General features: G+C 34.0%; 2 protein-coding genes across 2 annotated transcripts; one reads left to right on the top strand and one right to left on the bottom strand.

Annotated features, from left to right (window-relative positions):
* Positions 1-2364: 2364 nt before the first annotated feature.
* On the top strand, positions 2365-3558 carry LOC124455547. The gene is made up of 2 exons (XM_047006184.1): positions 2365-2699; positions 2770-3558. Exons 1-2 carry the CDS (start codon positions 2534-2536, stop codon positions 3363-3365), a joined length of 762 nt encoding a protein of 253 aa, XP_046862140.1. The 5' UTR covers positions 2365-2533; the 3' UTR covers positions 3366-3558.
* Positions 3545-4783, bottom strand: LOC124455546 (protein ALP1-like). Its single transcript, XM_047006183.1, is given in 4 exon segments — positions 3545-3616; positions 3619-3767; positions 4036-4546; positions 4685-4783. Coding segments are annotated over 4 exon segments (795 nt in total). The 5' UTR covers positions 4767-4783; the 3' UTR covers positions 3545-3563.
* Positions 4784-26183: the final 21400 nt, after the last annotated feature.

Raw genomic sequence — 26183 nt, forward strand, 5'->3', positions numbered from 1 at the left:
GACATTGTGAACTTGAACATCAGTGGACCTATACATTGCAAACTGCTCAGCTGAATTGTGATATGTTTATGGCTTGTCTATATAAAATTTCATCGTTTATTCTTTATTCAAACGATGGTGCAAGAAGGAACATCTTCATTTGAGGAAAGAGCCTGATGTAATTTTGAAGTCATCCTCGTCACGCGTTCTTTGAAATGTCATCTTGCTCACAATTAGTTTTAATATTTTTTGTGATGGTGATTGCTCATTTTGCTCACTTTTAATAAGACTGAAACTTGAAAATTATCATCTTATACGGACGAGTTTATGGTACTTACAAATACAGCAAAGAAAAGAAAATGTTAACATTACGCTTACGTAATGAAACAATTTTGAACCAAACGACTGTGATTTAATGAACAAAGTGTTGTGGGTTTTTCATATGAAATAAGACAATGACAGCAAAATGTCCTGAATATTTAGACAAAGCTCTAGCAATACTGGTTCCAGAGTTAAAGTGCTTCGATCACAAATCAGTTTCAGCAAAAAAGGCTTGAACTTGCATTTGCAACATCAAGTTATGAGAATCACTGGAAGTCAATTTTGCGATGGTTTATTTTTAGAATTTTGAACAATTGTACTTTCATTTTGTTTCAAGCTGTAGTTTACATGGTTTATTAAATAGTATAGTTGTAATAACAGAACCGTGTTTACTCGTTTGAGCGCCGTGTCGCTCTTCAAATTTTTAAAACTTTAGATGCGATGCTCTTTAAAAAGATCTTTAATATGTGCGTTGTTACGAAAAATTTTAACAACAATTTTCAACACGTTTTTGCTATGTTTTTACAAAAAAAATTCTCAGGTTGATTCAAAAATTTCTCAGTTCGATTCAAAATGCGGCGCTTATTCGAGGAGATGCTCTTTCGGGAAGTGATGCTCAAACGAATAAATACGGTGTATCTATGTCTTTGAACTAAAATACATGGAACGCTACCTGTAATAAAAAAGCCTAATAATTTTTTGAAGGCAACTTTTACACCCAGACTCGCGTGTGTAGTCAATCAATTTTCACCCCGCGAGAGAATCTCAAAACACTTAACACTCCTGTCTGAGTGTAAGATTTGGCTTCAATTATTTGCTTCCAGTAGCGTTCCATGTATTTTAGTTCAATGATCTATGTCAGTCTTCACAATAGAATTATGAAGACTTTTTATTTATACACTCCAAGAAAATATGTTTCCTTTCTTTTCTGGGTTTGCTTTTCAAAAAAAGGGCAGACATTTAACGAGCTTACATTAGGAAAGCTAATGTTCGATTCTACTAACTCAGCATAAATTTGACATGTTGGTATTTTATTGTAGGAAATTGTCTTTGTATAAATTTGTTTTTCTTTAAAATTGTTACAACATATGTGTGTTGTTTTAGCTTTAACATTGCAGTGTTTTATCTTCTGGTTGTGTCATAAATGATTTTTACTTTTGTCTCGACTGCATCAAACGTGCGACATAGACTTTACTGATTTTGTGAAGAAGAAATATTATTGCATATACCTATTTTGATTCTTGTAATGAGTTAGAGGACTAGATAGTGTGTCAAATTACTCAAATATGAAAATCTGTCGTACTCTTGATGTGAGTCAATTAAGCTATTGGCGAGAAAACAATAAAACATGCACTTCCATTGATCGATGCTTCCTCGTTTGAAGAAAAATAAAAACATGTTAACCTCCTTATCAGAATAGCTGGCAAAACATCCATCAAAAATTATGTGTCATAATCGTAATCTTCACGAAAAATTTGGCAAATTGTCAAAGATATTGTGTTCTTATCAAAAATAGTGTCTATTGATAATGACAATAAATTTATATCGTTAAAGTTTGTCAGATTTTGTGAGAACTCTGCTGTTATACTCCAGACACGTAACCCTGCTTCTGCAGCCTGTACAAGGGCCATTCTAATAAGCTGTGCTTGTGTCTTTGCTGACATCTTATCACATAAGAAGTAGGCAGCTGGACACTTCCAATGTGTTCTTGTTCCAACCAAGAGGAATGCAAGTGCTTCAGTGGCCACAGTATCGGGGTCTTCTGGTGTTATAGGTCAATAATGGATAAATCCAATATACTTTTCTTTATCTTTTCGGTCGACTATAATTTACTTACGAATGGCCATGGCATCAATCATTAGACAGCAGTCTTTTTTTGCTGGTGAGCTCTTTACCTCCTGTTCTAATGACTTAAAGCCTTTTCCAAAAAACCAGGTTCACAGTCCAAAGAGGAAGACCACTTTCTAATCATTGATGGCTTTGGCAATGGGATTATTGAGCGAACATATTAGTAAGCTTTAAGGCTGCTTTCCACTGTTGCGTTTTTCAACGCGCGTACCCTTACGTTTCCGTACGTATCCCCCAAGCGCGTAAACGCACAAGTTGAGCACAACTTAACTTTTACGCAGCAAAATTGAAAAACGCGAGCAATTATCCAATGAAAATGAATTTACAGATCACGTGCTTTACAATGAAGCATGCTTTTGCCAATTGATTTACAAGTTGAAAAAAGATGGGAAAATATACAAAAGTTGAGGAGAAACTTATTGAAGAAATTGAAAAATACCCAGCGCTTTGGAATACAAAAGACACTAACTATAAGAACAAAAATATTAAGGAAAATGCGTGGCAAATAGTGACTGATGCTGTGAATGCAGCTTGTCAATCAACGTATTCAGGTAATATAAATGCATATGTTGTGTTGTGTTGTAATAAACGAAGTGTATTCTTAAATATTTTTTGACCCAGTAAACGACTACAGAGACAGAATTTGGAAAAACCTACGCGATTCATATGTCCGTGTGTTAAGTGGAAATGGGAAAAAAAGTGGAGCAGGTGTGGATGAAATTCCACATTATCCATACCTTTTGGCAATGTCATTTCTGAAACCTTATGTTAATATTCGAACAAAGAATTCGGACAGCAATTTCCAACCAGTTGTTCTTTCAAGTCCATGCCAAGATCCACTTACCATCACATCTGAACCTTCTACTGATGATTTAACGGTTGGTATTGAGGCATTTTCTCAAGAATCTTTCCCTTCGTTTGAGATTATTGAAAACGTTCAAAATGTTGCTTCAAAACAACCAAGTAAGAAAAGGTCTTATGCAGCAATGTCACAAAAGCAACTTGATCGGGCCTTGGATGTAAAAATCATGGAATATATATCTGGTGGTGAGAAATCCTTGCAAAATCAATCAGCTATGGTAACTATAGAAGATGCATTTGGTAAAAGTGTTGCTGCTCAGCTACATTTGTTGGATAAAGAAGCAAAAAGTAAGGCAATGAGTAAAATTCAAATTGTTTTAAGTGAAGCAATCTCTTCAATGTCAACAAACAGTTAGCATGAGAAGGATGTAAAGTAAAATGAAGTGGAAAACTTAAGTTATTGAACTAACTTTCAAGTTACTTAGAAAAGTCGTTGATGTTTGTAAGAAACAGATTATTCTTTGTTCAGTTGAAACATACATTTGCTAATTAAATAAATACAACTTATTAATAAGATGATATTATAAATGTAAAATTGTTTTACAGAAACAGGTTTATTTTTCTTGTCTACCATTATTTTGCACATACGCATATTGCCAAGGTACTTCCCTTCTGGTGAGCAGAAATAATTTGTCAGTAAATTTTGCACAGATTTGGCATTTCGTGAATAGTTATTGCTTCCTTGTCGTGAAATTTGTTGCAGACCCGTGTCTCCTTCTGTCAAAGATCGCCATCCTCCTGGCAGGTTCTGTCCATACCTATAAAAATTTCTTTAGTTATAACATTTTAGGTTATCGAATACTGTGGCAATTTCATTTAGTTGTATTATCATGCACATTTCATATAGTGACTAGTGGTAGATGCTTAAGATGATAAGACCATAACCAACTGACTTAAAATTAGATACAGGCATTCAAAACTTGCATATACTATAGTAACTATAAGATAAAATATACTAAGAGAAAAAACATCATTTTATAAGCTCAAGATTTAAGTTATTTTAACCGGAGAAAATAGCAATTATACCTGTCTTCTGTGTCAACAAATCCAGCTGGGCAATACCTTTTTGATGAATTAGGAATACCGAATTCTTCTAACATCAGGTAATTGTGAAGTGCACAGACTGCTTTAGTTATACTTGCCACCTTTTTAGCTGAAGCCATTATAGGTCTTCTTAGCACTCTCCACCTAGCTGCAGTGATTCCAAATGCATTCTCAACAACTCTCCTTGCTCGTGACAGACGGTAATTGAATATTTTGAGCTTTTTATCAAGAAATTTTCCTGGGTAGGGTTTCATCATCCATGGTTTAAGGGGGAATGCATCATCAGCAGTGAATAAATATGGGCAAACTTCTGTTGGTTTATTTGGAAGGGGATCTGCAAATGGTAACTTTAAACTGCCATCTTCAATGGCTCTTCCAAATTTAGACTCACCAAAAACACCTCCATCACTATTTCTGCCTGAGCTGCCAATTTCCACTAGAGTAAACAAGTACCTAGCATCACAAACTGCCAACAGAACAATGCTATGTGTTCCTAAATGGAAATAAAAAATTGTTAAAAAATCATACTCGCTTAATCACAATATTCACAAACATGCAGTTTCACTTGACTTGTCCAACATGTAAGCAGCAAATTTACAATGTATATCGTTATCTAAGAACTCTTATTTACCTTTATAGTTAAAAAATGACGAACCAGCCCGAGGGGGACATTGCATGACTACATGTTTGCCATCAATGGCACCGCAACACATTGGGAAGTTCCACAACTGCCAAAATCTGTTGCGATTTTTTCCATTCGCTTGTTGTCGTTGGAGGCTTGATAAACGGTTGCAACGCAGACCACAAAGCTTCGGAAGACTCCTCTACGATTTTGGTCACAGTAGCATGGCCAAGTCGAAAACTGAATGCTATGCTTTGTTGAGAGTCGCCTGTCGCTAAAAGCGAAGAGTAACAGCGAGGCGTTCTTCAGGACTCACAGGCTCGCGGTATAAGGAATTCTTTTTCAAGTATGGCCCAACCAGACCAAGAAGTAAATCAAACCGCGAAGGGGTCATCCGAAAGTATTGATAAAATGATTCAGGATCATTTAACCGCATTTCTTGAATGAGCCGATGGTATTCCCCCAGTTCTTTTCGCCGTTTTAAAATATCTTTAATCCAAAACCTTTTTTTGTATTTATTCCTTCGTTTTCGTCTTTGGCGAAGCAAAAGTAGAATTGCTAATTTTCGCTCCTCTTTCGACGCCATTTTGAATTGCAGCACGCATTAAATTTATGCACAACGCAAAACGCAGCACTGGAGATTAAAAATCCGTGCGTTTTTATCTATGGATGTACGCACGGAAAAAAAACGCAACAGTGGAAAGCAGCCTTTAGGGGAATAAAAATAGTGTGTCAAAGCAAATTCCTTAATGTCATCGGTATATCTTCTGCCAGTTGGAGAGATGGTAGTATTGTTCTAAGCATTGTAAAGAAAAAAGATAGGTGGATTGTATCAAATGATTCATGTAATTTACATATTTGCTATTTCAGATTTTATAACAAGGTCATCTTTCAATTTGTTGATTATATCTGACATGTTGCCGATTTTCTTTTTTCCTCTCCTCAATTGTTGCAAATTTTTAACTTTATTTTTCAGTGCTTTGTTTGTAAGATCTTTGCCATTGTGAGTTCGAAGGATTTTCACTGCATGCAGTAAAAAGAAATGGGCCATTTTAGCCCCATGAGGTCGTTTTGGCTTTTGAAATTGCTAGCCATATTAGCTAACATTGAGGGCTAAAACAGATATGAGGGCCGTATAATGTCAGTACATTTATAATTCAATGATCGGATGACGCCAATAAAATGGAGGATTTCGTCCTTTGCCGCTGAGATTCACCGAAATTGACCGCTTTTCTGAAAATTTCACAATTTCCCACTCCCTCCTGAATAAAGAGTGAGGAAAATGTATATGTGTATTTGGGATTCGGCAAGCAATTTTTGATGAAAATCAAGGTAAAAACCTTAAACTCATAACAGCGAGTCAACTGTGGTTGTCCGTTATCTGTTCCTACGAGGATGTTTTTTATAACTATCGACGAAAGAGCTATATGTCGGCTACACATGTATGAATGCAGATGTACGTTACCAGCGTCAAACTTGTTTGATCGATTAAAGTTTTTAGTCTATAGAAAAAAAGTATATCACAGTTCATCTCCACGGTTCACGAGAGAGAAGTTAGCTTATTTGCTATCATTGCTATTTTGCTTCTTTTCATGCAATGGGCGATGGCTTTTTCGCCACAATTGTAGGATTTTTTCTTGTTGCTTTAAAAAAGTGGGTATTAAATCTCTGGATATTTACGGATTTTCTGTAATTGAGTTTCATATTAAATTTCAAAAAGAGTCAAGTTCGCATAGGTCTTATAAATGAAAACGAACAATATTGTATAGAAATTACTTTAAGTAACCTTTTTGTGATGTTCTGAAGTACAACTGAATCAAATACTTGTAAAGTTATCGCACATTTTGATTTTGTTGTATTGATATATGAATTGGGCAAAATGAAAATAATCATCAAAACGTTAATGCTTGCAATGGTGTTTACAATTCAACTGTCGTTTTAACACTTCCACCCTTCTTTCTCACTTTGGCCATGTCCACACGTATACGGATTTATAAAAATACGGAGATTTTTTCCTCCGTTTCTGAAAAGATTTGCCTCTACCAGGGGCGGATCTAGGAATATTTAAACATCAGTCATAAAACGTCAGAGGCCCTCCGCACCTGGGGGGGAGGGGGGTAAGAGGCCTTCTCCCCTGAGAAAATTGTGAATTTCAAAGTCTTGGAAATGCGATTTTCAGCGTTTTAGGACAATACAAAATGTATTTTGTGGGCTTCGTTTTCTGCGTAAAAACAACAGATTTTGCTTACGTTTTTTTCCAAAAAATATCTGAAGTGAACAATACTTGAATGTCTTGCCAAATATTTAGGCTCATTATCATGCCAAATATTTAGGCTCATTATCATGCCAAATATATGGCTCATTAGCATGTCTAGGAACATAAACTTTATTTTACAATAATGTTATTCCAAAAAAGACATAGTCCTTAAAAATTTCTACCAAGTTGTCAGGCATAAACCCCCCTAGGGAACCTAATTCAAACCTCTATTTAATAAGTTAAGTTAGTAATTTGGTACTAAAAGGGACAGTTCATAGATGTGGAAAAGTACAGACTTCAAACCATGCAAGTTTATTGTAACCCTTTACCCGTCTCCACATACAGTGCCAGCTACTTCACCTTTTGAGAAAAAACTCAAAATTTTTTTCTGCCTACGATTAACCTAAAATTATCAGAGTGAAAATTTGCAATTATAGACAGCTTAATCCCATTAATGTTTACTAGGAATTTCACTAGACTATTATCTTCTGTAAGTATATGCAAGGTATGCTATATAGCAATCACTAGTAGCATTGTATTATCAAATACAAACAGAATGTAACTAAAATGCCTTCAATCATAAAATTACATGAATGTTAAAATTGGTTCATGTGTCATGCTTACTGGTTAAGATAAATGTCTTTTCATATGATCAAAGCTCGTTTGAATGTAAATCTGAAATAATTTACTTTAGAAATTAGAATGATCATCAAAAAAAATACCTAGTGATCATGAAAAATACTTTGCTGTTTTGCCAAATTTCAAGGTTTATCTGCATACATAGGAAGACATTTTTACTTTATAGAAAATGCTTTTCATACATTAATGGCATTTCATACATTAATGGCATTTGCAAATTGAATGTAAAATGCAAACTTTTTTTGCGCATGTTTTGGCAGTCTTATTTGTATATATCATTCATCAATGCGAGTAAATGAGTTAGGCTACAAGTGTTGTAAGCCATACATAATATTTTCATCTGATTAGTTATTTACTGACAATAGAGGTAATTATGAAATGTGTTGTTACACATATACAGTTATATGAAAAGTAACCCACACACAAAGGACAGTACATCGACTATACGTAAATTTGTTCTACTAACTATGAATATTTCATTTACTCGCACCGATAATACATAAGACTGCCGAAATCTGTATATAATGAGAAAGGTTTTGTATATGTTACCCTTACTGTTGACGTATTATCCTCGACCATCGTCCTTTTACCCTTATACTTTATGTAATATCATCGACCCTCATCACTTTACTCTTACTCTTGACTTGTTATCCTCAACCCTTGTCATTTCACACTTGGCAACATATTGTTAGTTTGCTACCCCCAATATTATATAAAAAAATAGATCTTCGATGTAAATATAAGTCAATTTGCCAATGCCTCGAATACATGCATGTCTAGAAAATATCATGTTTGTCCAAAATATAGAACAAAGAGCATCGATTACATCGATTACAAGGTGTTTTGTATGTTCAGCGGGGATTCTCCACCTTCTCATTTAAGCGGCAAGCCTTTAAAATGTTCAGATAATCATTGGCTTCTAAATGCTACTATATCTTCAGCTACTGATAGAGAATAGATTTTGATTTTAATTTCAAATTAGGCAGCATTAAAGCAAAGTACTTTATGTGCATTTCTGCAAGCTCCAAATTTTCTTTCTAAACTCACAACGTTTCGTTTGTTCACTTTAAGTAATTTTCAATAAACAAAGCAATGATTTCACATATATTTTACTTATTTATTATTTCACCATAAAGTTCAGTTATACAGACGTATACTCTCCAGAATATATTAGAGCAGTATAGAATTCTATATAAAAATGGGATATCTTTTGAAAAGAATTGTCTACAAAGCTTTGTATTGTTACAGTATCATTATATTAAATGTTTCTCAAATTTTAGACATTTGCTAAATCGTTTCCAGGACATTTTTCCTTTACACTAATTGAATGTAACAGATTTTGTCATCTGTATTGCACACATCTTAACCAAATACCAAATTCGTTTCTGGTGGATAGTTTATACGCCACTTATTCAAAGAAATTGTGTCATTTTATCATTGTGATATAGTGATATATTAAACCCATAATGACACCTTGCTTGTAAAACAAATTGTTACATTTTTTATTTGTAATCAGCGCTGAATTGGCAGAACTTTAATTCGGCTGATATCTTATAAAATGACAAAGACTTTATTACAGTCTTAGCTTTTCTTTTCAAATCACTCATGTTTTGGTCTTTTATTTCAAGTTCAAAATGGTTTGTTAGTATGAAGGCTTTTTGCTGCTTTATGAAATTACCAATTTCTAATGTAGGTGACCAAAAGCACCAAAATTTGCAAGCACCAGATTGTACATGCAGTTGTCATGGAAATGCCATAACAAATAATTTGATATAACGCAGAAAGACACGTGCAAAGTAAACAAAGCGAAAACTACTTGAAATTTTTCAACATAAATGACTTCCTATTTGTATTACAACTTTATGCAATTGAAATACTTTGTATGATACATTTGATAATTTTTAAGATCCACTCTATCATACTACAGCAAGGAAATTTGTACAACAGGGCTTGTATTCAATGCATTCAGGTAAAAGAATCGTCCGTTCTCCACCTTAAAACTTGCTACAAAGTCTATTAATTAATAATTTTAGTGAGATATTCCATCATGTTTTACAAAGTGTTCACAGAACGGAAAAGTGTCCGATGAGATTATATAAGATCCTTTAAAACATTTCTTGTTTTTTAGTTACTTATATCTATAATAACAATCATATAATATGCGACAAATGATATTAGTCTATACAGACCACAGTACGAAATATAGTACAAAGCTAGTAAAATTTATTGTAAATGAAGTAATACATGTATGCTACATTTTGTGTCTAAAACGCCGGAATATAAACATGAATACAGCCTTTATTAGTACGTCCTACCACAGGTTCTGTAATGCAAATATTTGAGTACACCTATAGTAAAATAATTCATTTTATAAAGAAAGAAAAAATAATAAAGATACTTTCGGATATTGACAATTCCAGGCAAATTTAAAGGCCATGCAGCTAAGTTTATGTTTAAGATAACAAATTTTACTCAAATAAATTATTGCACAATAGTATTCCTTTAAATATAGGCTACACTTCTCAATTTTTGAGGTATTTAGTCTACAAACAACTTTCATTAGGTCCTCTTTTAAAGGATATGAACCATATAACATTTCCTCCAAGACAAAGAGCGCGAATAAGAAAACATTTCAACTTGCCTGGAACAGAATATTGCAAGAAAAAAAAGAGGTCTGATGTCTTTTGTACCTATTTCCACGTAAAACCGGAACAACAGATTATGATTATACTTAAGCTATAAAAAACACGAAAAACACCGAAATAAAGTTCATCAATTTGATATATTACGTTTAGATACATTCAGCTTAAGGGTAAACTTGTTTCTGAGCCACTCAAGCAACAAATTGTCGTATAGTACTTGCCATTTGTGTACTATTCAAGCGCACGCATGGCAGATTAACAATATATCATCCGCATTTATTATACACGACAAGTTTTTTTCAGATAGACATGTTTCAACATCTCATTATGCCATCTTCAGTAAAAGTGAAATAATAAATGCTACAAGGTTTATATAAGAGTAATATGATACATAATTACGACAATAAAAAGGAAATAAGATAAAGTATTGGGGAGCGTCCGAGCGTATTATAAACTAAATATCGTATTAAATTTAAAAACTTGAACATTAAGGTCAGGGTTAATTTTGTTAATGTGGAGTGCTTCTTTGATTTTAATGTGTCGGCAGTGTCGATGATTCTGAATAAATCATTTTTGAATATATCATCCATTCAACGGAACCATGTTTCGCTCATTAATATAAATAACTTCCTTTTACTTTCTATTTTAGCAACGACTTAGCACCTGTGCAAGACTGAATTTAAAGCCGACTATGATTTATCGATTACAATTCTTAGTTTTGCATACATGCAGTTTTATTTTAGTCATTAAAGAAGACGTAGGGTGTCACAAAGACATTCTCGTTAGTGGAAAAGTGTTTCACATAAAAGCCATTTTCTTTATATCACCAATATTATCTTTAAAGCCTGGCGCACACTTGCGCCATCGGCTGAGCTGAGAGTTACTCGTGACTGTTGCAGCACGCCTTTTCCTCAAGTGTGCGGTCAAGTTTTTAGCAATATTCGCCTCGCGCGCCATCGGCGCCGAATATTGAACATGTTGAATAAAATGGTGCACGAGTGAACATTGGCTCCAAGTGTGCGCGCGTGCTGAGCTATTATCTCAACACGTTAAGAAAATGCGCATGCGTTCTTTCCTCATTCACAGTGCTTAAATTTGTAAAATTTGTGTAATTTGTGTAAAAGTTGTGGAAACAATTATAATATTTTCTTTGCCAACATTAATATGATCAAACGAGAACAATTTTTATCAACTTTGTATTGCTTCAAAGTACACAGTACGAATCAGCGGAAACATTTCTCTGACGGCGCGATGTTTCTACCACGCGGTAAACGAAAATTGCAACTAAAAGTGCCTCTTATTGCCGAAGTGGTGGTTGTTATAACATTGAAAATATTTTTGGTTTTACTCAATTCAAAATGATAAAAGTTCTATAGAAATGAAGAATGGTAATTTTCTATAGCGCTGGGATTTGTTCATAACAGGTTACTCCAATGACAGATAGAACAATGTCAATAACTTTCGTTACTAATGCTTCTAACACATGTTTCATTTTTCTAGACGATAATGCCATTCATGTGAGTCAGCTCATTTTTCACACAAATAGTTGTTGAAAGATTTTGTCTATCGTAGTGATGTGTGAAAAAACAGTTTGCTAGCTAAGATCGCTTTAGAGAAATTGAAGATAAGAAAATAAAAGTTGTTTAGTTGGACAAAATGAATTTTATCCTTTCACCAAACAAACATCGCATATTGTGTAGGAATTATTGGGAAAAACAAATATTGTATCAGTTAAGCTTTGAACAAGAAAGTATAGATTGTTGTACAACATACCATTTGATTCGAATAAACGATTCTTTGACCACAAAAGAAAAAAAAAACTTATGTAGGATATGCAAGTTAGCGTAAGTACGATGACGTAGTGGCGTCAACTCTATTAATAGCTAGTGTAACTGTTAATAGCTAATGACATTGTCTATAGCCCCTAAATTAACGTGAAAAAGAAGTGATTTGCATCAATTCAAAATTGCTATGTTGAATGGGTAAAACAAAATTAATCTGCCATGCCTACGCTTGTATTATACACAAATGACAAAACTATTTGATAATTTGTTGCTTGAGTGGCTGAGAAACAAGTTTACTCTTAAACTGAATGTAGCTAAATGTGATATATTAAATTGGTGAACTTTATTTCATGATATTTTGGTGTTTTTTATAGATTAAGTTGAATCATAATTTATTGTTCCTGTTTTGCGTGGAAATATTGAAAAAAGACATGGCACCTGTTTTTCTTCTTGCTATTTCCTGTTCAAGGCAAGTTGAAATGTTTTATTATTCGCGCACTTTGTCTTGGAGGAAATGTTTGATGGTTCATATCCACTAAAAGAAAACCTATTGAATGTTGTTTGTGGACGAAATGTTTAAAAAATTGAAAAGTGTTGCCTATATTTAAAAGAATACTTTTGTGCTATAATTTATTTGAGTAAAATCTGTTATCTTCAACAAAAACTTAGCTGCATGGCCTCAAATTTGCCTAGAGTTTATTAATACCCGAAACTATCTTTATTATCATTTCTTTCTTTATAAAATGACTTCTTTTACTATAGGTGTACACAAATATTTGTATTACAGAATCTGTGGTACGGCGAACTAATCAAAGGCTGTATTCACGTTTATAATCTGACGTGTGAGTTGGCTTCTACTATTGATGGTATGATTGAGGTCGCCACTGTTACCTTGAAGGAGCATTTCGAGTCTATCAGGAAAAATCTTTGGAAATATTTTTACGAGCTGCTGGACATTTGAGGGAATTGGTTTTGGATTTTGTCCATTTTGGATGATTTTGGATTGGAAATCAGCTACAACTTCGTGAGTGGATTGGATATGAGATTGTCTTTTTCCTTTTGTTTTAGCATTTTTTCCTTTTTTTCAACATGTGACTCTTGCAATTTATCTATAAAAGACAAAATCACAAATTGTAAATTAATTTTTGTGTCATGTGATTGTTTGTTTTACGCGTTCCAATATTGTCAAACACGCAGGCATATGATAACAACCTTACACCTAGTGACAAAATTTCCCAAATTTAACACATTCAATTTCATACATTGATACAGGTAGAAAATATTGAGAAGATAATAATGTTCAACTACACTTTCGTTCTTACTATTATGTCGATAATCTTTTGATAGGACCTTAATCAACTTATTGCCGTTGATTTTGTGCCAATTGCGATTAAATGAGAGGTTTAATCTTTGAACGCTGCGTCATTGCAAGTATCGAATATTTCAATCTATTTATTAGCCAGGCTAGGCTTGCACAGATATTATCGGTAATAGTAAAAATACAAGCGAAACATTTTCTATATCAGAGCACTTTAAAAGTGGCCAAAAATAAACTCAAAATGGAAAATTGGTTAAAAGAAAGTTTAAAAAACCATTCTTATCAAACATTTTAAAGTATAAAATTGAGACTATCATTTTTCGAAACTTTATATAAACTCAGGAAGCAATTATTAGTCATAAATATAGTCAGTTTTGCGATTGCCCCTTGAACTAAAAGAAATAGAACGCTACCTAAAAGAAATAACTGAAACTAAATCTTACACCAAAATATGCCGCTGCATGTGTGGTGTTTCGAGATTCTCTCAAAAATTGCTATACTATTATCTAGGCTGTTGCTGTTTATCAAAATTTCGATAAATATCTTTTTTTTAATATCGGTTCATCGATCTTGGTTTTTTCGGTATATCGAAATATCAATATACTTAAAATATAGAAAAAATACCGAAATACACCGCGTTACGATATATTTAGTTATTATAAACAGTTTTTAGTGGAGTGGTATTTTGGTATGAGTAGTGTTAGTAGGGAACTAAGATACTTAGGTACATTACAATTGTATGCTTTAATTGATGGTTTTGTATACTATTAAACAATCTTGACTCAATCACACGTGCGTGGCAATTGTTGGCTAAGTTTCAATTCGATCTAGCTATGTGTCATCGCCAACAACACTATAAATAACGACAAACATATCAGAAAAAAATCGATATATCGATAAATATCGATATTTTTTTGATATATCTATATTACTTTTTTCTTAATACTGCAAAAGCCTAACACTTTTTCTCTTGGTGTAATCCCAAGTGTAATCTCGCTTGAAAAAATTAACAGACTTTTCTATTACAGGTAGCGTTCCATGTATTATAGTTCAATGGTTTTGCCTTTTTTAAGATGGCGGCTTTCTTCAGAAGTAACTATAGAATTTTGCAGAGTAAGATATGTAGTAGATTGGGTATTACATTCTTTTCTTCAATGCCCTAATCCTGTTTAAGATATACCTTACCTGGATGACTTTGATAGTGGTGTGGGTTGTTGAAAGAACATGTACTGGTGAGTGGAGAGCTTCTTGATCGTTTTGGAAGTAATTCAGCATCTGTCAATAGACCATTGATTTCCTGGATGGTACACATGAGGTCAATATCTTTACGTTCAAGGATCATTTCGAGTCTATAAGGAAAAATGTTTGGGAATATTTCTTCGAGCTTCTGGATATTTGTTGCATTTGGTTTTGAGTTTTTGAAAGACGTCGATGGTAAATCAGCTACAACTTTGTGCGTGGATTGGCTATGAGAAGATTGTCTTTTTCCCTTTTGTTTTGGCATTTTTTTGTTTTTTTTCAACATGTGACTCTTGCAATTCATCTATAAAAGACAAAATCACAAATAGTAATATGACTTTTGTGTCACGTGATTGTTTGTTTTACGGATCCCAATTTTGTAAAACACGCAGGCCTATGCTAACAACCTTACACCTAGTGAAAAAATTTCCCCAAATTATAACACCTTCAGTTTCATACATTGATCCCGATAATATTGAGAAGACAATAATGTACAACAGTAGTTTTGTTCTCACTATCTTGTCCATAACCTTCTGAGAGGACCTTAATCAACTTATTGCTTTTGATTTTGTGTCAATTGCTATTAAATGATTTTTAATCTTTGAATGCAGAGTCATTGCAACTAGTGAATATTTCATTGTATTCAGTAGTCAGGCCAGACTCGCACCATGCATATAATTTTTTGTTATTTTTGAAATTCTGTTAAATCCGCACTGATATTCTCGGTAATCATAAAAATACAAGCCAGACATTTTCTTTACTCGAGCACTTTTGTTGCCGAGCACTTTAAAAGTGACAAAAAAACTCAAAATGGAAAATTAGTTAAAGAAAGTTTACAAAACCAATCTTATCAAATATTTTAAAGAATCAAATCGAGACTATCATCGTTGAAACTTATATGAACTCAGGAAGCAGATGTTAGTCATAAATTTAATCAGTTTTGCGATTGCCCATTGAGCGAAATATCAATGTACCGAAAATATCGAAAAAAAATACCGAAATACTTTGCGTTACGATATATTTAGTTATTATAAATAGTTTTTAGTGGAGTGGTATTTTGGTATGAGTAGTGTTAGTAAGGAACTAAGATTGAATGAATGAATGAAAATCTTTATTTTGACACGCTGGCCTTGTCAACTGGGGTTGATTTCCACAAGGGGCGTGCTTTTGTTCAAAAACAATTACAAAATTTACTAAGAAATAAATTATCTACAGAAGAGAAGTTTAAATATTTACAGAGTTTAGTTTATTCCATCAGTTACATGTTAAACTAAATCATAAAATGCAAGCAGCAATTTTCTTTTGAAAAAGTGACACGCTTTTGCTATTTCTGATTTCTGCTGGAATTGAATTCCAAACAGAAGCCCCATCATACGCAAAGCTTTTCTTCAAGGAGTTAGTACTAGGCATAGGAACATTTAGACAACTTGTAATATTGCGTAGATTGTAATCAGTGATGTCTTTTTTATAGGTAAACAATCTAGTAAGTGAATTTGGTCCAGCATTTTTTAATAATTTAAACATCAGCTTTGCTTTAGCTTTTTTTCTAAGTATTTCAAGAGGTTCCCACTTCAATTCTTGTAATGCGTTACAATAATCGACATCATTGCCCATGCTTATGATAATTTTTGCAGCTCTATTCTGAAGTTTTTGGACTGAGTTTCGCCCAATACACCCCAAACTTCACAGCAATATGTGAAGTAAGGATGTACCAGGGCATTATAAATAGAGATAAGTGTTTGTTTGTCTGTGTATTGCTTTAATTTTCTAAGGGCGGAGATACCAGCTGCTACCCTTTTTCAAATTTTATCAGTGTTACTCCTCCAAGATAAGTGAGATTACAATTGTATGCGTTAATTGATAAAACTATTAAAAGGTTTTGTATACTATTAGACAATCTTGACTCAATCACACGTGCGAGGCAATTGTTGGCTAAGTTTCAATTTGATTAAGCTATATGTGTCATCGCCAACAGCATTATAGATAACGAACGAAAAAAGTATCCGAAAAAATATCGATATTTTTTTGATATATCGATATCAGCTCTTCCTTAATACTGCAACAGCCTAACACACCTTGTCTTGGTGTAATCACGAGTGTAATCTCGCTTGAAAAAATTAATAGACTTTTCTATTACAGGTAGCATTCAATGTATTTTAGTTTAATGGTTTTCCTTTTTTTTTGGCCTGTGAACAGCAGTTTATGAACAATAGCGCATTTTACGTTTGCTGGGACAGTATTGCTTTAACTGTCTTCATTCAACACATTCCTTTGTTGATTTTTATTATAAGAAATTCATAATCAATAACTTTGCTATGAATGTAGTTTAATTCTCAAATTAGTGGTTATAATATTTTTGCTCAATCCTGAAGCCGGTTTGGTTTTGTTGTATGATGGAACATATTCCATCAATAAAAGTCATCTAGAAAACTCATTAGAGCTCTTAGTATTTATAGAATTATATTTGAAAACGTAGTTCTTCAATTGGTGATATTCTGACTCCATTTCAACACCGACATACTATACAGTGTTTGCAGTGCACAGTGTTTAAGATAATATTGTGTAGAAGTTGTGAAAATAAGTATAATATTTTCTTTGCCATTATCAAAATGGTCAAACAAGAAAAATTTTTTATGAACTTTGAATTGCTTCAAAGTTCACAGTATGATTCAACGCAAACGGGCGCGAGGTTTCTACCACGTGGTAAACAAAATAGCTACTATAAGTGCTTCTTATTTGCGAAGTGGCGTTTGTTGCAACATTGAAAATATTTTTGGTCTTACTTATTTCAAAATGATAAACATTCTATAGTAATGAAGAATGGTAATTTGCTATAGCGGTGAAATTTGTTCAGAACAGGTTACGCCAATTACAAAAAAAAAACAACGCAAATAACTTTCGTTAGTAATGCTTCTAACACATGTTACATTTTTCTTGACGATAATGCCATTCAAGTGGGTCAGCTCATTTTACACAAATAGTTCTTGAAAGATTTTGTCTATCGCAAAGATGTGTGAAAAAACAGTTTGCTAGCTAGGATCCCTTTAGAGAAATTGAACATAAGAAAATAAAACTTGTTTAGTTGGACAAAATGATATTTATCCTCTCACCAAACTAACATCGCATATTGTGTAGGAATTATTGGGAAAATCAAATATTATATCAGTTAAACATTGAACAAGAAAGTATAAATTGTTGTACAACATACCATCTGATTCGAATAAACGTTTGTTTGCTCTAAGTACTGCTATTCTTGCACTTGTGTTTCGTCTTTCTTCATCACATAAATCACACGGCCAAACTTTACGATCACATGAATGTCCTTTGATATTAACAATTATTTCGTGATTTCGGCAGTTCTTACATTTGGGAGGATTCTTTCTCTTGATTTTCTTCTGTTTAGTACTTACGGATATCTTCTGACTCTTGGCATTTTGTATTGTAACCTTGTCTAGTTGGTAGCAAGTCACGATGAAGACTGACATAAACGAACAAATCAAAACTTATGTATGATATGGAAATCAGCGAAAGTATGATGACGTATGGCGTCAGTAGCCATCATTCATTGGTAGCTAATGACCTTGTCTATATCCCCAAAATTAACGTAAAAAGGAAGTGATTTACATCATTGAGACAAGCAGTGCTATGTTGAATGGATAACACAAAGTTAATCTGCCATGCGTACGCTTGTATTGTACACAAATGACAAAACTATTTGATAATTTGTTGCTTGCGTGGCTGAGAAACAAGTTTACTCTTAAACTGAATGTAGCTAAATGTGATATATCAAATTTGTAAACTTTATTTCATGATATTTTGGTGTTTTTTATAGATTAAGTTGAATCATAATTTGTTGTTCTTGTTTTGCGTGGAAATATTGAAAAAAGACATGGCACCTGTTTTTCTTCTTGCTATTTTCTGTCCAAGGCAAGTAGAAATGTTTTCTTGTTCGTGCTTTTTGTCTTGGAGGAAATGTTTGATATTTCATATCCACTAAAAGAGGACCTATTAACTGTTGTTTGTGGACGAAATAACTAAAAAATTGAGAAGTGTTGCCTATGTTTAACACTATATCATTGTGCTATAATATATTTGTGGAAAATCTGTTATCTTCAACAAAATTTAGATGCATGGCCTCTAAATTTGCCTAGAATTGTCAATATCCGAAAGTATCTTTATTATCATTTCTTTCTTTATAAAATGAATTATTTTACTATAGGTGTACTTAAATATTTGTATTACAGAACCTGTGGTAGGACGAATTAATCAAAGGCTGTATTCACGTTTATATTCTGGCGTGTGGTTTGGATTCTACTTTTGATGCTTTTGCTTCGTATTCTTTTTGACATATATACATTAAACTATAGATGTTAATGTTGATACCACAGAAAAGGAAATGAAGGCCAACTTAGTGTCGGAGCCTTTGAAATCAGTGTCCTCGCGCATGTCTCATTGTGCATGCTAGAAATTCAACGGCCGCCATTACTCTGGTAAGTACTGGCCATGGAGTTTGTATATAATTGTTTTGTGCGAGAACATTAATTTACACATTGTGAAGGTTTACTTTTGAAATCTGCGTTATAATTATCAGAACTTTAAAATACAATGTAAATACTGTCAATTTGTCAATTTAAAAGAGCGATTTTCTTACGCAAATATTCCATTGTTCTGTATAATTTATAGTAGTTAGCAACCGCAGTCCGCAGAACTAGCCAGAGTAATGGCGGGGACACATTGCACCCCAGAGCTGGCCTTCTGTTCATTTCTTATTCTGTGGTTGATACCACATTACATTCTCACACCACCCTTAAGCCGGATTTACTCTTGGGAATTTTTTCGCGCGAAGCGATGATTTTCCAATTTAGGCATGCACATACGTTCAACTCGTCACATATACACAGCGATGAAATTCGCATTAAGTGTTCGCCATGACGAAAATTTGAGTTCGATTGATTTCTACTTTTTCGCTGTGAAAAAATTCGCTAGCCAATCAGATTCATTGATTTCTATTGTGTATACATGTCAGTAATCAGATTTCCATGATTACTATACGTTTCACAGTGATCAGATTTCAATGTTTCTGATTTGTGATGTTTGTCAATCATATTCAGTTTTCAAATTGGCGGACGTTGAGGAGTTAGTTCCTTGTGAAAGACATTCCGTACCATCAAAGTGATCTAACGACTCTACTCCATGAAAAACTTGACTAAGGAATTTCTTACACGAAATACGAAACCAACGATGCTTATGAAAACATATACTTAGTCGTAAATACTAAGCTCTCCTTTATTTGCCGGTTCAGACGCTTTTAACGAATAATTTTTGTGTTTCGCGGTTTTATCATTTCTAGTGGAAAGCATATTCTCATTTGCACGAAATTTTTCGCAAATTCCATCATATTTAAAACGTTTCTATTGATTTATTTCTTGATGTGTTCAATAGTATACTTAAGATAAGATATACAGAAATGAACTGAAGCATGATATTTGAAATTTACAAAACATTATTTCAGATCTGCTACAAATGGCAACTGCCTCTATAGTCCATTGTCACTTTTGCTTGTTGGTGACAACTCTGTGGTGACTATTTTGAGGGTGATGACCTCTATAGAATTATTTTTATGTGCTGATTATTATGCAAGACATCCATGTTTTTCAAATCTTTTTGAAACTCGGAATAACAAATACTTTGATTCTATCTCAAGCATGGTGGCCATGTCAGTCTCTTTTGAAGCTATTGATAGTGCTGGAAGTGGTTGTTCTGTTGCTGAACTGGTCAGGGCAGAAGCTGTGTTAAATGACGAGAGCGTGTATTCATCAACTAGAGTGACATAGTATGACTATGTCAAAGAATTTGTGACACGAATTCGTGCTGAATTTCTGTTTTGTATTCATGTTAGTACTTTATGGCAATGTGTAGTATAACTGTCCAATGATTGAATGAGTAATGATCATAAACTGAAAAGCCGCAAACATTTGTTTATGATAAAGTAAATAATAGTATGGCGCCTTATGGCTACAGATTTTTTGTTCATTGAAATACATTTGCATGAATGTAGGACTTCACTGCTATATAACGGCCACGATCCCCCAAGCACTAAAAAAATCATAGCTAAAAGTCCTTCGGCAACAAAAATTATAGAAGCATCAATCTGCTTACCATACGCCATGTTTGTAAATGTAGATCGTCCAGGTTGGTCTAGTCCTGAGAGGGACTGTTTTTGCTGTTGTTGACTGACGTTTCGACAACCTTAGCGGTAGTCATCTTCAGAGTCAAATGAGGAGTAAAAGTCAGGTTAGCCGTATTTGTTATCTGGTTCTTATGCCATTGTATTTTGTGTACAGGAAATATGTATTGTCATTGTGAATTAGTGTGAAGTGAAATATTTTTAGTTGTGATGTGTGATGTAGGTGTGATGTTTTTAGTTATAATGTGTGGGTGCCAATTGTGTATTGTCATTGTTAGTTAATGTGAAGTGTAATGTTTTTAGTTGATCGTTTGTTTGTATTGTGAATAAGTCGTTTCTAAGGTGCCGGTAATTGCTGTGATCTGTTCAGGGAGGTTTGTTTCAAGTTGGTTTACCAACTTTCTAATGTAAGACGTTGACTATAGTCAGTACTGGAAGTAATGCATTTGGCCGAGTCCCAGTCAATGTTGTGCTTTGTGATTTGGTGATGTTTGGCAATGTGATTAGTTTTGTCTTGTTTCTTAGTAGCTCGTTTGTGTTCAGTAAGTCTTATGTTTAAGTTCCTGCCAGTTTTCCCAAAATAGGAGGCTTGGCAGTCGGAGCAGTTTATTGTGTAAACTGCACCTTGTCGTTCGTTGGGTTGTTCTTTGTCCTTTATGTTCGTTAGTACTTGTCGTAACGTTGTGATTAGCTTATGTGCAACACGTATGTTGTATGGTCGTAAGATACGCGAGATAGTCTCAGACGTACCTTTGATGTAAGGTATCGTTGCTGTTGTCACTGAGTTGTTCGTTTCGCTGGATTCGTTGGGTTTGTAAGTGTTGCGTTTGATAAAGTCAGAGTTATAGTTGGTTTTGTCAAAAACACGTTTGAGATAGTTGTTTTCGTTGTGTAGAGCGTCCGGTGAATCACATATGATTTGTGCACGTCTTGTTAATGTGCTGATTGTGTTGGCTTTGTATAATAAAGAGTTGTAAGATGATTGGTCAAGTAGTCGGTCAGTATGGGTTGGCTTGCGATAAACTGTTGTTCGTAGTTTTTAATTGTCAAGTTTTACCAAACAGTCGAGAAAAGGAAGAGTTTCGTTTTGTGGTTGTTCTGTTTTTGGCTGTTCTGTTTGTTGATGTGAGTGTGAAACTCATCCATCTCGTCTGCATGTAGTGCTGCGATTGTGTAATCTACGTAGCGGAACCAAAAAGGTAGTGCATGTTTATAAGTCGTGAGCGCCCTTTCCTCTATAGATTTCAGCAACTACAACAGAAACGGGTGAGCCCATTGCTGTTCCATGTAATTGTTTGTAGTGTGTACCTTTGTACTAGAAGTAAGTCGAGGTGAGGCAGAGCTCCAGTAGCTCCATATTGTCTTCTGTCGGTAGTGGCAGTACGTCCGTAGTGCTTGTAATGAGGGTTTTTGTACAAGTAAGTGCCAGATTAAGTGGAATACTGGTGAACAGTGATTTCACATCAAAATACACTAGTATATAGTTGTCCGGTATTTGTATAGTGCTCAGTTTTTTAATGAATGTTTAGTGGATTGCAGTCTGTGTTTTGATTTGTTTGTAAGTGGTTGTGGTTTATGAAGTTTTGGTAGTCCGTATAATCTGGGGGTCGTGGTACTGAACATCTAAGTCGATAGTAAATACTGTCATATATATTGTTAGATTTTCTCATCGAGAAGATCTTGCTGTTAAATTTGCGTACTAGTTAAGGTGTTGGGTCTTGTTTGAGTTGTTCGCAGGTTTGTCTGTCGTTAACAAGGGTGTCCATTTTGTTGAAGTAATCATTCCTGACAATGACCACAGTCACGCATCCTTTGTCTGCTGGTAAAATGACGATGTTTTTGTCGTGTTTTAGTCGTTTGAGAGCTTGTTCTTCGTCCTTTGTCAAGTTGTTGTCACGTATAGAGGATATAGTATGTGTATAGTTTTCCCTATATTAGGGTAACTGGCAGGAACTTAAACATAAGACTTACTGAACACAAACGAGCTACTAACAAACGAGGCAAAACTAATCACATTGCCGAACATCACCGAATCACAAAGCACAACATTGACTGGAACTCGGCAAAATGCATTACTTACAGTACTGACTATAGACAACGGCTTACATTAGAAAGTTTGTAAACCAACTTGAAACAACCCCCCCTGAACATATCACAGCAATTACCGGCACCTTATTCACAATACAAACAAACAATCAACTAAAAACATTACACTTCACATTAATGGACAATGACAAGACACAATTGACACCCACACTTACAACTAAAAACATCACACCTAAATCACATATCACAACTAAAAATATTTCACTTCACACTAATTCACAATGACAATACATATTTCCTGTACACACAATACAATGACGTAAGAACCAGATAACAAATACGGCTAACCTGACGTTTACTCCTCATTTAACTCTGAAGATGACTACCGCTAAGGTTGTCAGAACGTCGGTCAACAACAACAAAAACAGTCCTTCTCAGGACTATACCAACCTGGACGATCTACATTTACAAACATGTAACGATACTCCCGGGTTCAAACCATTTACTTTAATACGCCACATTGACATAAATCGCATCACATACTCGCATAAATTGACTTTCATATATTACATTCATGCATACACTTCACTTGTCCTTTACTTAAGATTTCGGGTGTAAATTTCTGGTGATAAAACTCAAAACAATGTTGGCTTGCTTTGAACATCAATGACTGAAATGTCCCTCACGAGATCATCTTTGCCAAGAATTTACAATTCATCCATAACTTTTTCACCCTCTTGAAAAATTCACAGTTTTGACAGCAGCATTCATGTCAATATATGAATTTGTAAAAGATTCCCATTAATTCCATATGATTGTAGTTTAGTTTCTATGATGCTCTGGAAAATTACTATGAAACCATCAAACAGTCACTTCAGACAGTGTGCTTGACTACGTTAGTTCAGTTGGCTGTCAGTCGAAATCGGTCAAATCGGTCAATCACAGTAAGACAAAAATTTAAACGAACCAATTACACGATAGCAATTGGAAACTCTTATCAGTCCGGCCACCCCGCTTATTGGTCAAGATTATTCCAATCGTCCACTGATCAGGCTATTGACGAAAGGAATGACTTAAATAAGCATTCTTGAACTCCGTTATTGGTCGAACCAGTCGAGCCAGTTAATATAATTCTAGATGTGTTTTTATCTACTGATCTGTTTACTAAGGTGGCATTTGTATAAGTTCTCATACATAAAACAGAATTTTGACGATGAAATCCAAACGATTACAGAACGAAAATTAATGATCAAAAAAAATTGTTATCATTAAATTTGATGAATAATTTTTGAACTATAAACATATGTCGCGTGACTCATTTGACATACCCTAGATCCGCCCCTTGCGTCCACACGTAGCTTATTTGAATCGTTTTCGCCTATCCACACGTATACGCAAAAAGGCATGGAAATTCAATACTTGAGCATGCGTATTTACTTGTAATAAGAAATTCTTCAAGATCATCAATCTCATGATGTGAAGCATTAAAGATTCAGTGATGAAACTCAATGATCAATCTCATGAAAAGAAATAAGAAGCAAAAAATTGTAGAAAAACTCTGAAAAGTGAAAAAACTTTTCTTTAAAAAAAGCGGCAATAATGCATATGATAATCTTCATTCTGCACTCTAATAGGTAAATAGGCTGAAACAGTTTCTAAGACCAAAAACTGAAATAATGAAGAAATATACAATACAGTAACTTCAAAGGTTTCATCACTGAATCTTTAATGCTTCAGTATAGTGCATTAGATATTAGTAACATTCAAACAACACTCTACTAAAATATAATGATAAAGATATGATATGATTTAACCATGAAGTTATGTTATAACACTCAATGGATTTTACAGTTTGAAGTTATTCATCTACAATGAGTAATCGTCAATCTGCAATACCCAATATTCACGTAAACACAAACTTTATGACCATCACATTTTCCATGTTTTTTTGAATTGACTTTTCATCAAGTGTCAGGACACACACAACCTTTTTGCCATCTTTCTTTGGTTCTTGAACTTTGATTTTAAAGCATTCAAGGCATCCTTGCCTTGGTGAATGCATTGTCTCCATCCATAGAATTTGACCATGTTCAAATTAAATAATTCTGGGTAGGTAAGACAATAAATCATTTGTCTTTTCAGTCTTACCGTTTTTTCTTAACTCTACTTGATCAATAACATCTTCCAGTCATCTTTGCAACCTGATATTTCTTGCATGGTGTTAGAAAATAGAAGAACATAACAAGTTCCGCTCCAATTCATGTGTACTGTTTATGCTGATCGTTTCTTTTCACTATCTACCCACTGAGTAAATGAGCAGGGTCTTTTTGGCGTCAGGGAAACTCTTTTGCAAATAGATTGGTAAATTTACGATTTCATACATTAACAAATAACAGAAAAGTTTGCTGCGTTTTATAAAAAATACGACCTTACGAATTTTATGGTTTTTTATGCGTATAATTGCTTTTCAATCTTCGATGAACAACAAAACAAGAAAATATCTTACCTGTGAAAGCGAGATGTTCTTTTGTGGAAACTACGACTCCAACAAGTGAACAATTGAAGTATTGGCATTATAAGAGAAATGCCAAAAAATATCGTGTTTGTTTTTAAAAAATTATATATAAATACCTATAGACACCAGGGGAAGACGAGAATATATTTTTCTGCAAAGCAGTCATTTCAGCGGAAATCGGTCCATTGGCCGCCATTTCTTGACAGCATCGCCCTAGTCTACTTAGCCGCTCCAGTCATTATAGAACTCAATGGTGTAAACCATATATCCCTGGGTTTCTAGTCAAGGAGTTAATGATCGTGGAAAATTGATCCAATTCAAATTCACAATTGGTGATGTAAATTTGACTTCTATGAAGCTAATTAAACACCGACCTAACTTGTAAGGACTCGTGCTCTGATTTTACCATCGCAATCGAAAGTTGACAGCAAAAAGAATGCTCTGCCTAAAAAGATCACAATTAGAGATAATGAATCAGAATTTATGCAATAAAGACAACGAAACACTTGCATGATGTCCGTTTGTGAAATAATTTTTAGCACAATCTTACAAAAAATTCAAAAATATAAACTTTAAAACAATACGGCCCAAACATACACTTGTATGTTATTGCTAATGTTGGTGTTTTATAATTTACGGAAATTAGCACGAGCCCCATTGATCTGTTGGCCAAACGAATTTCTGTTCTCTTTAAAAATCTTCGCTAACAAGTTATAAGTGTAGTTAAAACTTAAAAGCTCAAAATATATTACCAACGCAAGCTTAGCATGTAACCACAAATATTAATCATATCTAGACAGTCGAGTTATCAGTAATTATTTGCATTGTAATTATTTATTTATTGCTCACTTTATTCTGGTCAATGTCCGATTGGAAAAAGG

Source organism: Xenia sp. Carnegie-2017, unplaced genomic scaffold, assembly GCF_021976095.1.
Source record: "Xenia sp. Carnegie-2017 unplaced genomic scaffold, XeniaSp_v1 HiC_scaffold_4, whole genome shotgun sequence".
Lineage (NCBI taxonomy): Eukaryota > Metazoa > Cnidaria > Anthozoa > Malacalcyonacea > Xeniidae > Xenia > Xenia sp. Carnegie-2017.

What these genes read in the sequence shown, in the direction of transcription:
- LOC124455547 (XM_047006184.1), top strand. Translation starts at nt 2,534, where the DNA reads ATGGGAAAATATACAAAAGTTGAGGAGAAACTTATTGAAGAAATTGAA. An exon ending in TTGTCAATCAACGTATTCAG is followed by an intron (nt 2,700 to 2,769) that starts GTAATATAAATG and finishes TTTTTGACCCAG; the next exon opens with TAAACGACTACAGAGACAGA.